General features: G+C 40.9%; 2 protein-coding genes across 2 annotated transcripts in view; both read left to right on the plus strand.

Annotated features, from left to right (window-relative positions):
* Nucleotides 1–10,469: 10,469 nt before the first annotated feature.
* On the plus strand, nucleotides 10,470–12,984 carry LOC115400867 (distal membrane-arm assembly complex protein 2-like). The gene is given in 7 exon segments (XM_030108923.1): nucleotides 10,470–10,500; nucleotides 10,857–11,092; nucleotides 11,595–11,675; nucleotides 11,824–11,963; nucleotides 12,139–12,301; nucleotides 12,390–12,488; nucleotides 12,490–12,984. Coding segments are annotated over 7 exon segments (840 nt in total). The 5' UTR covers nucleotide 10,470; the 3' UTR covers nucleotides 12,581–12,984.
* Nucleotides 12,985–13,379: 395 nt separating this feature from the next.
* The window catches only part of LOC115400025 (gap junction delta-2 protein-like), a 26,447-nt gene continuing 23,642 nt past the window's right edge, over nucleotides 13,380–16,184 (plus strand). The window contains exons 1-4 of the mRNA XM_030107677.1: nucleotides 13,380–13,519; nucleotides 13,658–13,707; nucleotides 13,894–13,942; nucleotides 15,925–16,050. Of these exons, the coding sequence (XP_029963537.1) occupies nucleotides 13,504–13,519; nucleotides 13,658–13,707; nucleotides 13,894–13,942; nucleotides 15,925–16,050 (241 nt within the window). The 5' untranslated portion in view covers nucleotides 13,380–13,503. The remainder of the gene's footprint in view (nucleotides 13,520–13,657; nucleotides 13,708–13,893; nucleotides 13,943–15,924; nucleotides 16,051–16,184) is intronic.

Consider the following 16,184-nt stretch of genomic DNA (forward strand, 5'->3'; position numbering starts at 1 on the left):
GAAGAAGCCGTTGAAAAGCCTCACTGGAGAGATGCTAAGTCGAGCAGAAGTCTGGAGGTTAGCATCAGTTGGCGATGTGGATTGGATGTATCATGGCTCATGTAGCTGCCATGCAGAAAAAAGCCCATTATTGCTGCTGTATTATTCATCCGCTGCTATGTAGCTGACACTTTGAAAACTCTCTACAAGCATATGGGAATACTCTTACAGTATGTACAGTCACTGTTTACAGATACTCTGGGAAATGTTCAGAAAGCTTCTTTCTTTCTTTGTTTTGTTTGTTTTTACGTTAGAATTGCCATGCAGGTTGGATGTACAATAATGATTCATTCATACTTCAATGAGTTCAGTTTACATGATGTTTCCTGAGTCTGGAATAGGCGTGTTTACAAGATCTGGAGTAGAGAGCAGGTACTTTTATTTCTGGTGTGAACTCTCAGAGGAAAATCCAGGCCTAACCTCGCTCTAGTTTTTTTAATAGTGCACAACCACTTTGGGCGGTGCACCCCAGAGAGCACTGATCCCCAAACTGCAGCATCTGATAGTCGTTTCACATCTGTGCTCGCCTGTGCACGTCAGATTTCACGTGCGCGCGCTTGGCGCCTTGTGAAGATGTTGAGTGAATAAGCTGTGATTTTAGGAGCATCAGCAGCTCCTGTCAATATTGCCTCTATCCAATGACATGCTCCTCTCAGGCTTATGCTATTTTTGGGAGGAGGCTCTATTGCCAGAGACATCTCCCCGACAAGATAATGGGAAAAGTGTGTAATCGCGCAACGTGTGTAGCCAGAGGATGGGTCAGCATGCCGTTCGTCACCGCGGTAATTAAATCTGTCAATGGGAATTAGCACAAGTGCGAGGAAAAGGGAGATAACAGGTTGATGATGAGGTGCCCTTATTGCACGCCCACACACACACGCACACACAGAGAGAGAGAGAGAGAGAGAGAGAGAGAGAGAGAGCACTCAGGTATTTCAGTGGATGTACAAAAGATAAGAGGCCTCACATCAAATTAATTGCTTGGTAGGCACACTTAATTATAGTGTATGTGTGTGTGTTATATGTACATGTGTCTATGTGGGTTTTTTTTTTCTTTCTCTCTGTAGTAGGATGTAGCCTGTCATGGATAACGTCCTCTACCCTACAGAAAAGTAAAATTGGTCTATTCATGACAACACTGCTCCTACTCATCTAATTAAATCGTGTAAATTTTATATCATGTTTCCTACATTGGATGTTAGGCCAGTACCCCGAATACTCACAATGTCAGCAAATACATTGTGTAAATATATATGAGATTATATGAAAGAGATTGAAAACTCTTGTGGAGTTTGATTGGACTTTATTTTTTGAGAGGAACCACTCAGCATCTTGACTGACCAAACGTTGAAGCACGAGTCAACAGTAGTTACTGCTCTGAATGTGTAGTTAATTATATGATGAAAGGAGAGATTTCTGTTTGTAAGACTGACAAAATTGAGAGGGACTGAAGTTAGTTCTAATTTCCTCTGACTGAAACTGGACTTCTTGAAACTACGTGTGATCAGGTATTAATATATTAGAAAAGAAGCGGAAAGAAACGGCTCATGTCATCACGCAGCCAAGCTCACGATTGCATTGCCTCAATATTCTACACAAGATGTGCGAGATTGTAATAAATACAATGCCATTGTGCAGTTCAGTGTGAATGGTCGGTATAGATAAAAGCAAGTTTTATCCAAGATCCATTCTTGTCTTCGATGCTGCTGGCTGTTTGTGTCTGTTTAGCGTGTGTATGTGTGTGTGTGTGTGTGTGTGTGTGTGGGTGTGTGTGTGTGTGGTTCTTGTATTCTATCCTTGTCGGGGCCAAATGTCCCCACAAGGATAGCAAAACGTGGAACGACGTGCCTTGTGGGGACCTTTTTCCGGTCCTAAGTAGGAGAAACAGTGTTTTCTTGACCATGTTGTTGTTACTGAAAAAAGTAAAAGTGCAAAAACATTTCTTTAGGGTTAGGCTTTGTTGTGGTGTGGGTTAGGGTTAGGGTAAGGGTCAGGGTTAGGGGCTAGACATGAATGGGAGTCAATGGACGGTCCCCACAAGGATAGAAATACAAGACTGTGTGTGTTGGGTGTGTGTGTGTGTGTGTGTGGTGTGTGTGTGTGTGTGTGCGAGAGAGACTTGTATTCTTAGAGTTTATGCTGTTTTTTAAATATGTTAGATTTTTCGTCTCTTTGCACAAGGGGTTGCATTCCATTTTGTTTTACTGTGCAACTGCAGATAAAGACACTATTACATTTTCATTCTCCAACTTTTACTGTGTTCTGTTCTGTGTTCTGCTGCACTGAGAGATGCTCAACAATTTCAACAGCAATGTCAATTTTTTTTCTTCCATATTCTAGTCTTTCATTAACTTATGGAGAGATCTGAACTTCTGTTCTTGCTTTTTGTCCTGCAGTCACCCTCCAAGTGACCACCGTCTAAAAGCCACCATAAAGCAAGTGCTGCGGTTCGACGGCCCGCTAATGGCTTCCCTGCCAAGACTGGAGAGATTTAGAGACTCCGCTGGCCTTGTGGGAGCCGGTCAAAACAAAACAACCCCGACAGCGGCTGACGTTCCCGAGGAGGCTGGAGCGGCTTGTGCGTATGGTGGCTGCGACGCAGAAACAAGGGGGAGAAGTGGGGGCGCGGAGAGAAAGAGCAAAAGAGACAACCGGTGGCTAATGGCTTTCCCACAGGGCCGTCACTTACTGCAACTCGCAGTAAAAAGTGAGGAGCCGCGGGGGAGCGGCCATTAGGAAACCTTAGATTTCATCTGCTAACAAGACTCTGGGAGCAGTTCAGCCTCTTTTCCCACACAAGAGAAATAAAAGAGACGCAGTGATGAGCATCTGACAGGAGCAGGCTGAAATGATCTGCTGGTAATTGTGTGAGTGTTCTTGTGAGCGTTGATCCGAACGCTGGATCGCTGTGAACTCGATGACAGTCTGCCATGCAAGGGGGGGAATAATGGATTAATGTAGCAAAGGTGGGCAGCGTAATGAAAATTAATCGTCTATTAATCTGAAGGTTATTTCTTGATTAATTGTTTGTTGAGTTCAGAGCTGATCTCGGGCATATTTGTCTGGTTGATATAAAACTAATGATCCCGTATTAGCCTTCCTTTTCTTTGGTCCATTAACTTTTACAGTCTGTGTATGCAGTATTTCAGTAGCTCTCCTCCACAGGCAGACGCAGACTGGATGTAATGTTCCTCAGACACGTCGACAGAGGAAAGCATTATTAAGGCACAATTATTACCAGTTTTGGTACACAGCGTTATGTAGGTGAGTCACTATAAAGTCCAATCTGTCCTCAGTCTACCTCTCAAAGCGCTCACTTCTCTACTTATTGTTGACGAGAGGCTGCTCCAGTTCTTCTCCTCTTTCATGACTTTTTTCTCGTTGGACTGAAAACATACAGTAGAAACTGGAGAGGTGAGATCCCAACATTTAATTTCTCAGAATTGATTTTAATTCCTAGAATGTAATCTTAACGTTTAAAGGATTTGGTGTTTTGAAAGAATTGATTAGACCCCTCATTGGGTCATACATGATTGATTTGGGATAAAAGCAAAAAGCCAAGTGCAGCAACGAGCGAGGTGCAGCCTGTGCAGGTCACCCTCCATCATATGGCCAACACACACTTAACCACGTTCACACCAGTGGTTAAGTCTGATAGGATTCAACAAATATTGATTAACCAGACTGGTTAAAATACCAGCCTTGAAAATAGTGATGAAATGAACTCCTTCTTGTGAGAGCAGCTATAGTATTCACAATATATAATTACAAAAACAGTGTAATAGAATTTCAAAATGCCTGTGCTGCTTTTCAGAGACAGATGACAGATATTATGTTGTCATGCCATGAATGCTCATATATGAGGCCTCTTTGAGGAAACGTCCAGCAAAATTTAAGTACCTTGAAGTCGGGATGAGTGTGCTTTTGATTCTCAAATAATGTCACCCTTTTTTTTTAAATTTCAGATCGAATGATCTAAGAGAGAATTTCTAGGAGTGCTGAAGCATAAGAACAATGATATTCCTGACAGATGTATAATTAATGACAAAAAGAGCTCTCAAGAAAAGAGATTTCCTTATTTTCCCAATGTTTTCTGGTCAGGACATTTCATAGATTATCTTGGCCACTTCGAATTTCTTTCATTGCATTTAGAATGCAAATAGATGAACCAGATTCAAAGAAGTACAAATCGCTAGACCCGAATGATCAAATAAATCTTGGGCTGTTGTTTGATTGCTGTTAACTGTCAGTGCCACTGTTGTATGAAAGCAATAAACACGAGAGGGAGAGACATACACAGTCATCAGCTGAGATTATTCCTTACATTCAGCAAAACATTGCTTTCTCTGGAGTGGTAACGCTTGAATCAAGAATATTAAAGCTCTGAATAACCGGGACTTTGGGTGGATTTCAGTCTTTCTTGGAATCCACCACTGCAGAAGCCATCTGCCATCGCCGTCCCAAGAAGCATCTGTCTCTGTCAAACCGGCGAGGAGCAGAAAGGAGAGCAGCTGCACAAGCTGCCTCTCTCATATTGATGGACAGTAGGAAAAGTGTGTCCTACAGTTGTTCTCGTATGTACGAATGCATCGACTGCCATTGATCTGCCCCCCCACGGATGACAGGAGAGAAGAAGATCGCTCACAGTCACACAAAAGAAGCATCAAGAGTCGCTCACAGTAACAATGTGGATGTGTGATTTACAAAACTCTCTGTGGAGATTATGCTTCACCAAGTGGAAAAAGACTTCCACAAGACTGAGGATCTGAAAATAATGCGTGTCTGATGCCGACTGCGGACTGATTTGTGGAAAAGCTGGAACCAGAAGACATTAAACACAAATAATGATGAAGCTTTAAAATGCTGAAAAAAAAATTAGCCTGATTTTAATGTTTTCAGGGCATCATTAATGATTCTGTGCATATATTAGAAACACACCAGTATTAGTCTTATGCTTCAGTGAGACCTTATTTTGCTGATGTTTGATGGCTCGATGCTGCCTTGAAGCAAAAATCTTCCCTTAGCAGTGAAAGATTATAATGGTAATGTGATATTGATTGTTAACCATTTATTACAAAGAGGACGGGTTCAAATCAAAAACCATTCAGACACAAAATGCAGCCACAATCTTCGCTGCAAGGACTCAGGCCTGAGCTTCTTCCGAATATCGCTATTATTTTTCAGTGCTGTCGATTTAGTATTATCCATAGCGTGTCCATTATTGTTATAAATGAGTCTCTTTTTAAACCTGTTTTCTTTGAGGATGAAGGCAATTACATGACTCTTGAATGGAGGAAAAGAGAGAGAAGGAACTGTCAATAACTCGTATATTCCTCTGCAGGTTGTCCCTCTGACATCCCTGTAAAGTAGTGACAAAAAATGTGGCAAATAATGACAAAAATACATCATCAGTCCACATTGCTCTGCAAAAACAGGATGTAAAATATTGCCCTTTTGGTTAAAAAAAAACCTTAATTGTCAAATATATTATATATTTATATCTCTCATCTTAATTTTTTTTTTTTTTCAAAACATGGCTCTACCAAGTCGTTCTGCAACAAGGGGACTTCTGGTACAGTAAAGGAACACTTACGGCTGTTGTTCTTTGGATTTAATAAAAGAATTCTATGCAAATTAGATGAATCCAACACAAGCGCAAGAACATTAACTCAATCAGTACTACTTGAAAAGAGAAAAGAAGAAATTCCTGGTGTGTGCGCAGCAGTACAGTGATTACAGTCGATTTACTGCGTCTGGACGGAGCGGTGGGTTTTATGTGGCCACTGTGCCGAGGATCTGGGTCCTGAGGGACTTTCACCTAGCAGCCACAGTGAAGACAGTAACGCTGTGGACAATTAGCTTTCCCTTTTTCCATTAAATGTCTTTTGACAATCAACTTTACAGTTAGAAGCTTCCCTAAACTCTTGGCTTGATGAGGCCACGAACCCCCATCCTCTTTCGTTACGGTCCGCAGATTAATTTCCCAAATTTAATCCAACCGTTTCAACCACATTGGAACTTCATTTCATCTTGACATTTTTTGGAACATTTCTAAAATTAATATCCATAATTCCAGAACATCCTTGTGCTGCAGTTTCTTGGTCACAGTACTGGACTAACGCAACTTCAGACGGTCCCACATCTAATTCATGCTTGCTCCTGTGTATTATTACATTATCCTGCATCCTCCTGGGCAACCTTTTCTTTCCAACTTAGTCTTTAAAGAATGTCTAGCAACATGGAGAGAAAAAAAGCCCAGACATCCAGGAAATAGGAATTTTCATAAAACTTACATGTATAAAACTATGTGCTCAAAGGATGTTCTCTGATAAACAGTGAAGTTCAAAAATTTAAACAGGAGGTATGTATAAAGCAGAGATTTTTTGTTACAGGAATAGACTCAAAATTGTAAATATGAATTTAAATTGACAAACTCAGTCACAACTTTCTGTATGATTTTAAAAGCGATGAAACACATTACATGTGAATGACAAACCTAAAAAGACATCATCAAACCACAAGTAGGCAAAAATCATACTTAACTACAATAATGTGAGGAAGTGTAACTGGTTTGCTTCACCGCTGGATATATTAGAGATGAGTTTTAAAGAGCTTTTGATCCCAAACATGATGAAGTGATAAAAGAACAATTGTCTAGTATTGCAGGTGTTTCCTACCAGAGCTGCAAGAGCTCAAACAGATCAGAATCTATCATCAATCTCAGTAGTGGTGGGAGTCGCTGTGCACAGAAGTGCACACGCTGGCTGTTTCACTCTTGCTTCCATCATGGAGATAAGACAAACATTGCCTGTCTGCCTCTGCAGTTTAAAACATTAACATTCTGGACCAGTAAGCTGCCAGTCCAACCCCCCCAACCATTCACTAATCAATTGATTTATTCACTCTGCCTTTTCTCCCTTCACTGGTCCATATGAACATCCAACCAACCCTTTGGTATTATAATTTGTGCACACTGGCTGCTGAGCTCCCACTTGGAGCTCTCTTGTATCCACCAGACCACAGGTAACGTTTGCTGAAATACTCACATTTGTTTTCCTCACTGTTGATCTCTTCTGCTGTGTTTGTCAGGAACCTCTCACTGGAAGCACATTATGAGTCCCCTATGTTTCTCCCATTATCAACTGTAGCATCTTTCCCCCTGCTAATCTTCTGCAAACACACCGGGAAAGTGCTAACCATGATCTCATTTGCTAATTGTGTGCACCAGCAGGTGTAAGCTGTCTGCCATGTCACACCAAAGGGTTGAGTGTGGCTCTATGAGTAGGTACGCTCGCATTTCTGTGTCGCATCTGTCATATGAGCGGCGTTTCAAGCTGTCTCCGCTCCCCAGTGGTATTAAAGAGAAAATCCAAACAGCGCTGGAAGGAAAATTAAATAAGGAAGCAATATTGAGATATTGAGATGTAATACAACGTATACGAGGAGCAGATTGCAGATGTGTGTGCTTTAAGGTGACTGAGACTGATTCAGTTGTGTTTTCATGTCCTAAATCCTGTTGTCCTGCCTGATTACTGAACAAATACCCCTTAAGACGTACAACAGGAATCACAGAGTCTTGGCGACTGCTTTACCAATCCGTGCAAACAGTGTCCTGTGAGATTTGCAGTGTATCAGTGAGACGAATTAAGTAAGTGAGTGGAACCAGAGAGCATGTGAAGAGATGTGAAAGCTTGAAATCTGATTTAAACCAGGTAAGGACTGGAACTGCTGGATGGTTTAAGAATGCAAAAACATGTCTCACAATATTAAACTGTACTACCACTATTTGTAAATACTGTGGGTGCAATTACAGATATCTTTGTGGCATACTTTGTGATTGATGTAAAAGTTGCCTCAACTGGGTCCAAAATTACCGTCATACTCATAGTTCTGCACTCACCACCTAAACATTTATACACATGCACAAATTAATTTTGGATGGTTGTCCAGCTCTCTGTTAGTCTTCAATGTGAATGATTGTTACAACAGTTTAAATAAAATGGGGGGGGGGGGGGGGTTGTCCAGTATTCCCCTAGGCATCTGCTGTACCAAGAGCCGGATCTGGAGAGGGCAGTGATCCCATCTCTGTGTTCCAATTTACTCCAGAAAGATGGAAGACCTTTTGACCCCCCTGGTCCTCTGTGACTAGAAGACTTGCAAGAAAACACAACAGTTTTTGCCTCTATTCGAAGACATATTTATTCAACGAGTATGATCTGCCACAAGCTAACAAAGTTGTAAGATGTTACATTTTTTTCTTTATTTAAATAGTATTGCCTGCAGCCATGTTCAGGCTTTCAAGTTATAAAATCATCCTGCTGGGTGTTGCTTACTAATAGTAATGAGCGCTTTGTTTCACACTTTTTAAAACAGACTGTACTGTTAAAGCAATTCAAACCACTTCAGGTATAAAAACAAACTAATGTGCCAAACCGTAAGGGCTACAAGTACACAGATGGATGTTACAAAGACCACAGATTTCATCTACCACATGCCTCTGAATGCATATGGATGCCGAAAACCATCAACAATCGTACCTTTTACAGTGAAATATAATATCATGTATTGATGACTTTGGCATTCAACTAAAGATTACTACTTGTTTTGACACAAAATTGTTTTACTGATGCCTTTGAAACCAGACACAGGGTTGACCACAGGCATATTCACTGTGCCCACTTTAGATCTGTGTTGACATTGCTGTTTTAACAGTCCCCGTGGATAAATTTATAAACCATTTTTTAATATTCAATGCTTCACTCAATAGGGTTAGGGTTAGGGTTAGTCAGTGATTGATAGCATGCTGTGTTTGCGTAAATTGTGTAAATGCACCCCAAAACCTCAAGTCTTAGTCCACCTAAAGTGAGAGTCCTTAGTGTGCCCAAAACACAAAAAAATAAGTAGAAACATTAGGCTATAACACAGTTAGTCTAAAAATACTATTACAACATGGTTAGATGATCTGGGGCCCAGAAGCAGACTTTGGATCAGAAGTTTGCAGGTTCAAATCCCACTGCTCTCCAGTGTGGCTCTCAGCAAGGCCACGCTCTAATCAGTTAGTGTTGTTCTGGTTAACTATGTAGAGGACTTGATGAAATGCACTGCAGTTTTCCTCCAGGGGATTAATCTTTCTATAATTATTACATATGTAACAGTAAACTGCCAAAATTATGGGGCAAACTGAACACAACCATCCAGCACATCAAAATGTTTACACGAGCAGAATACGGCTGAGGCAGTACAGACATCTCAGCACTACCCCAAATTATCTATGGTAATCTTTTTGACATGCAGTGCATTTTATACATAAAAGTAACTATTTATTTGTAAATGTGCATGCTCTAAGCTTATTTCTATTCCATGTTAGGCACATCTGTGACTCAGTTCACTGCCAGCTATGATCATATGGTCATGGCTACTGTGTGACCCTAATGAGCTCTATCACAGAACCATCCACATGTATGTATCTACACCGGCTGCGACTAAGCAAGGGCTCAGACTCCCATCCCTCCCAGGACACAACCCTCCAGCCCCGAGGGGACCAGACCATCAACAATCACGTCATACAAGGGGGAACATAAAGGGATCACATGTCCAGAGCAGATAACACTGATTCTCCCTCCATTTCTCAGAGGATGTGTTGAATCACACCATAAACGGTATATATGTGAACTGAATACTGATCAGAACATACCAGAGAGAACAGGCCAGCACAGTCACATCAGCCTGAACATCTTCTAGGATGTTTGTCTTCGTTGTGTTTTCTGCTGGAAGATAAACGGCCTGGTTTGAATCACACAGTGCAGCAGAAAGATAATGCATAATGAACTTTTTTTGCAATAACATTCTAGTTCAGACACAATGAATCACCTCTAAGCATTTAAGTGATCATTTCTAGCCTGCAGTTTTACCAACACACTTGCTTGAGAAAAGATGCAATGACTAATATCGTTTGTTTCTAAAGGAAATTGTTATTATTGCTTGATCATGACCTACATGAGGTGCAGATTTCTTCCAAGATTTCTCATGAATTTTATGTTTGTGCCAGTGTCTCTTAGATCGTCACGCATTTATTGTTATACTTCATGTGATTATGTCATTGAATTAAAACTCTTCAACTGTAAATCTTGTTTTCTTACAGATTCCAGTTCTGTTTGAGGAAGGAACTGGATAATTCTCACGAGTACAGGATTCATTCATTCTCATTCATTCATTCATCATTCATTCATTCATTCATTCACATGATATCTGTATGAAAAGGGATGAAAATATTTTTTTTTAGAAATTGAGTTACGCTGTCTTGATGTTTGTCCCAGGTCATAACAGACGGGGTCACATACGTGCTTTTAGCGACACCCAGTGGTGAACATGGAGGACAACAGCAACCGTCACATTCGCGCAATCTAATATGTCCTATTCGGTCTCCGTACCATGGTTGGAGTTATGTCTGCCTCCTGTTCAGTAAGTCACCCTTCAAAATTCCACGTTTTACTGGTCTTTTTCAGCCAAGTGTAGGATTTTACCTCCGGTTAAAGAAGTGTGTAAATTATTACACAGTCGTATTGTTACTGACTCGTTATGGCGTTGTGTGTAGGTTTATTGGACTTCGGCAGGGGCAGAAATTATGAATTTAATGCTATCTATCTATCTATCTATCTATCTATCTATCTATCTATCTATCTATCTATCAATAACACCTGTGATTGCGTGTGTTTAACACATTTTAAAAACAGGCAAGATTTAGTTTAATCCATTCCTATCAGATAATATGTGGAAAAACAGAAATTCTCCATGTCCTCCTTCTCATCTCTCCGCAGTCCCTGGTCAGATGTTGCCATCGATCGGTTATTCTCTTCTCTGTGAGGAGACAGTGGAGCTCCTCCAGCTCGGCCTCCCCCCATCCCTCTGCTCCTCCTCCTCCTCCTCCTCCTCCTCCTCCTCCTCCTCTCTACAGGCGGTTCCTCCTCTTCCTGGCCCAGCGTTTCCATGATGTGGAGATGCTGTTGTACCTGAAATCTCAGCTGTCCAGGGACCAGCTCCGGAAGAAGAATGCGTAAGATGACAGTAATCTGTAGTTCTCAGGAGACAGGTTGTGTTACACCTCTCCCAAACCAATATGGTTTCAATGGACCTGCTATAGTCAATCTTGATCTAAAGAAATAATTATCAGTGTTGCCCAAAGCAGTTAGTTCCATACTACCTGTTTATCATGACTGAAACTGACAATAATCTCTCGGCTCATTTTAGATTGCAGGGATTAAATGTTTCATATGTTGGCCACACCAGGGCGGCTTATAGCCTGAAATATATTTTTTTAATTAATGCTTTATATTGTATTGTTGTTGTATTGGTCCAAGTATCCCAATGATCTGGTTGTTAAGTGTAAATGTTTGCATAAACATCTGAAAGAGAAAATGTAATTACTTGTTATCCTGATAAGTTTACAGTTCTTAAGGGATTCTAAAAAAAAATAGCAGTCACAGAACAGTTTCAGAAGATTTTAACACACTTTTTTTTCCCAATAAGACCAATAAGTTTTCTTTACCCTCATACAGCTACTATGGCTACACAGAGAGGTATTATGGGAAAAACATCGCCTCTGCATATTTCATCTTACGTCTGAAGGGAGGATTCAGGTAAGGCTCTTGTGATCGGTATTTTTTTTTCTTACTGTTTGTGGTTTTAGATTTTAGATGAACGGATAATTGTGTCTTGAGATCAAGTGTTAAAATAGATGACAAGAGAAGTGATTTGGTTCTCATTCAACCCGTGGTTCATGCCCAGGTTTGTTGGCCAGTCAGAGTGGTACCGTGCAGACTGGAGAGGCAGATTCAGTTGGGACTTCTTGCAATATAAAGATACACAAATGGAAGAAGTAGACATGAGCCACACTGTCATCACCTACAGTGGACTGCAAAACCTGAGTATGGAGCTCAAGCTCACACTTTTTTTTTTCTTTTAAAGTTTCTTTTATTCTGATATTAGCACATATTCTTTCTTGTCAGATGTATGCAATTTAGTTCAGAATAATATAATAATTATATAATAATATTCAACATATTAAGCTGTGTTTTTTAACTGATTTATCTTCCTCCTCAGAGGTCCAAAAATCTTTGCGGACACTGAAATTACAGGGCTGCCCTGAAGTGGACGACTGGTTCCTGGCTGGACTTCACATCTTTCAGGACTGTCTGGAGGAGCTGGACATTTCTCACTGTCCATGCATCACCACAGGGGGCCTTGCGGCACTCAGGAATCTCAAGTGAGTAATTAACACCCCAATTCCCAACATATTCACATATCCCCCCTTGTTACTGCTGTTGTGGTGACTTCTTTCTAACGTGCTGAAGGGGACTGAAGCGCCTGGACATTTCGTCGCTTCCCAAAATTTCGAGCCCCGGTTTGGTGGTTATCCTGCTGGAGGAGATGCTGCCAAATTGCCTGATCACAGAATGGATACAAATTCAGTCCTGTCGAGATCGGAGGGGTGGAGGAGGAGGTGGAGAAGGGTGTGGAGAAAGCCATTCTGAGACGTAGATGACAGATGGACCAGAACATTAATCAGCGCAGAGGGAGATGGAGTCATGCATATACCACTGAACGAACTGAACTCTGTATGCAAAGATTTATGAGATGAACAGAAGATTTGATTAGCTTTATATCAACACATAATGAATTAGTTGACCACTGTAAACATCTAAACATCTGGTTTAACATAAACCTCAATTAAAACAAACATACTTCCTCATGTTTGAAATATAATTTTTATATTTTCCTGTGAGATCCAGTGACTGCTCAAATATTTTGTTTCTCCTGAATAAATTTGTAGAAAAAAGTGTACACATTTTTGTAAATCTGAGTGCAACAAAGCAACGTGTCAGCCATTTTTGGTGTGTGATGTAAATATTACTGTAAATTTACCCAATAAACTGCTGCAAAGTGTCATGATTACTGAATTCTTTCTTTGTGAGTTTACATGACATGTTTGAAAGGGTGGCTGTATTTATTTCTAATCTTCACTTTGGAAGCTTATGTGAGCAAACTAAAGCTTATAATCCAGTGTGAGCCTCATACTGGAGCAGCATCAACCCCCTGATGAAGAAGACTCCAGTCTGCTGGATAGATTCCAGCTTTTACATGTAAGAACCCCATCAATACTGACTCGGTTAGCAAGTTTAACATATGTAGCTTTTAATCTGTACGTGGCAATCATAACTTCCATGCATTTTACCTGTATCGTAATAAATTAGATGTAAGATGTGGTTAATGTCGGAGGTTTTGGGAAGTACTCACAGGTAGGAACCATTCACGTCCCGGAACACGGACTGTATTTTTGCACGGACGACAACAATAGACAGTCGAGTAGCCGTGCAGTGAGGTCCTGCTAGAAAATCTCCACGTCTGGCCTTTTAAACTGCTTGTCACGCAAACCTTTTTGGTTTAGGAGTCTAAGTAGGCGGATAAATGTCTGAAGCATCAGGTAGGATGGCTGTCAGACTTTAGAAATGGTTAAAACGTTGTTGTTCCGTAGCTAGCTGTGTGCTAAGTGGCTAACTTGTTCAAACGGGGGTTTTGATGTTTGAGCAGAACTTGATTACATGTTTAATTCTATTTGTAGAACTTCCTAAAAAAGAAGAAGAAGAGGAAGAGGTCACTTCCGAACCAGAGGTGATAATATATCAGTTTTAGCTGCAGTTGTGGAGGCTAGATGAATTTGAAAAAAAAATTGAAGCAAAAGCCTGATCTGCCTGTGTGTGACACTCTGGTTTAAAGGGATGGATAGTCTCAGTGGTGTCACTTTGCAGCTGATCATGTTTACCATTTTGATGAATGTCAGTGTTTTCTCTTTCATAGGATCAATCCGACGACAGCAGTGACGACGAGGCTGCGGGAGAAAACCAAAGTACGTTCACACAGAATTTACAGTCATGCTTATTTGTGACATAGAGTCACTGATCTTCAGCCTTTATCACCAACAGTGGCTAATGCCATTTAACAAATACGCTATCGAGACTTTCGAAACCAACCGTCAAACTAGTGTGTGACGGTTGATCGTCCATTATAATGGATAACTAATCTAATAAGCTTTTGGGCGATCTACCGATTGCTCTGCATAAATAACGGCTCGGTTATATTGAAGCAATAGGAAGGCACTACAGCAGGGCTGGAGATCATTGGTGTGTGTGTTTATGGCCTTTTAATTAGTATATTTTAAATCCACATTTTAAATTAAAATTCCTGCATCCACCTGCTAATGACACTCATTTATGACTGATGGTGACAGACTGATGACTGTTAGTGACACAATTAGTTTATTCTTTTACTGCTTTTCTCTTGAGATGATCAACATACTCTGTCCCTCAGAATGAGGACGGAGAGCGCTGCCATAAATCCTGCCATCTATATTCAAATATTCGATATGCTAAGTTTACATAAAGTGGCATTTGCAATATTTAGAGTCCAGACATCCCTGTTTTCATAACTTCTGCCAGCTCCTCTGTGGATTCCCACCCCACTTCTTATGAGACGCAACCAGAATACATCGGGTGTTCAAACCACCTCAGCTGCTCATCTCAGTGTGGAGGCCTCGTGACTCTGAGTCTCTCTCAGATGATTGGTCTCCTCATTCTGTCAAAAGTATTGAAGCTCGCTGCCATGTGGAGAAAACAAATTTCAGCTGCCACTGTAGTGGTCTCATGGGAATCTAGACCAACTGATAAACGGAGAGCTTTACTTCACAGCCCCACTCCCTTTTTTTCCAGTGTGGCAACTGCATGATGGTGGCCCTTTTCAAGGTCCCTCCTTCTGTCTCATAAATAAGACCATAGGATAATGTATCTCCACTTGGAGTAGAGAGATAAATACTTTATTAATCCCAAAGTAAATCCAAGTCGTCAGCACACAAAAAACAACCACAGAACATAAAGACAACCACAGGCAGGTTAGTAACCAGATTAGCATTAACACTAAAGGTTAGCACACAAAATACTTCTACTTTTAAAATGTGTAGAAATACTATCTGCATTAAGGTGCTGTGGGCAGGATTCGGCATCTCCGCCATCTTGCTTAGGTTACCTAAGCAAGATGGCGATTTGACCCATCTAAGATGGCGATTTGAAACCCAGCACAGCCAATCCTGTCCTGTTTCTCTGACATTACGCCCTTATGCAAGTTAAGCCCCTCCCACAAGAACGTGCAACGAATGCCCCTCGACCAATCATGGTTAGAGCCTCAGGGCTCTTCTGATTGGTCAAAGATACCTGGAGCTGTCAAGATTGCTTTTCAGCTCAGAACAGAGACAGATGGAAACGCTGCCCCTCGCGGTAGTGCAATTATGCTACACTCCTAAAGGATTATCAATGGATACTCTAACATTTAATCCAAGAAAACACAGAAAAATTAGCATTGACTAGCAAAATCCTGCCTACAGCACCTTTAAAAGTCAATAACTGTATTTACACATCTCAAGGCACAGTGATTAGCGGTGATCCAAAGCGGCCTAAAGTAATTTCAAGAAGATGATCAGACCTGTATTTTTACACCCTGTCCTAATTTACTGGGACACAGATTTGTAGATCTGGGAGTGACCTGTGTTTGCCCTTTGTTGATGTATCCCATAATTGCATATCTTATTATCCACACCTTTATGGATGAGTTTGCTCATTTCTGATATATCCTTTGTAACTAATACACTAATGAAACCTTATTTATTTCATTTTTTTCATTGTTTCTGTAAAGACAGTGAGTGCACTTCTGTTCTAAGCTGTGTAGATCCTCTGAAAAGTGTTCCCCACGAGATTATGTGTAATTCACTGTATAACATCTTGCTCCTTTTAGAAGCTGATTTAAGTACTGATCGGCATTTTAACCCTGTGTTTCTGTCAGTGGACTTCCTGCGCAACCTCTTCTCCAGCACTCTGGGCCTCGGCTCAGCAGAGAAAGTTTTGGATGAGCTGACTCTGGAAGGAGTGGCGAGATACATAAAGAGCGGCAAATGTGAGTCCTCCTTCAGTCTGTTCACTCTGACTGAACATAGGGATTGATTTACTGCGCTAGAGCCTCTTACCGCAAATACAGTTAATATCGATTGAGTCATGTGTTTGTCTGCATCCACACAGGTAAAATATCATCTGCATGGTTGGAGC

This window comes from Salarias fasciatus, chromosome 14 (assembly GCF_902148845.1).
Source record: "Salarias fasciatus chromosome 14, fSalaFa1.1, whole genome shotgun sequence".
In the NCBI taxonomy this organism is placed as follows: Eukaryota; Metazoa; Chordata; class Actinopteri; order Blenniiformes; family Blenniidae; genus Salarias; species Salarias fasciatus.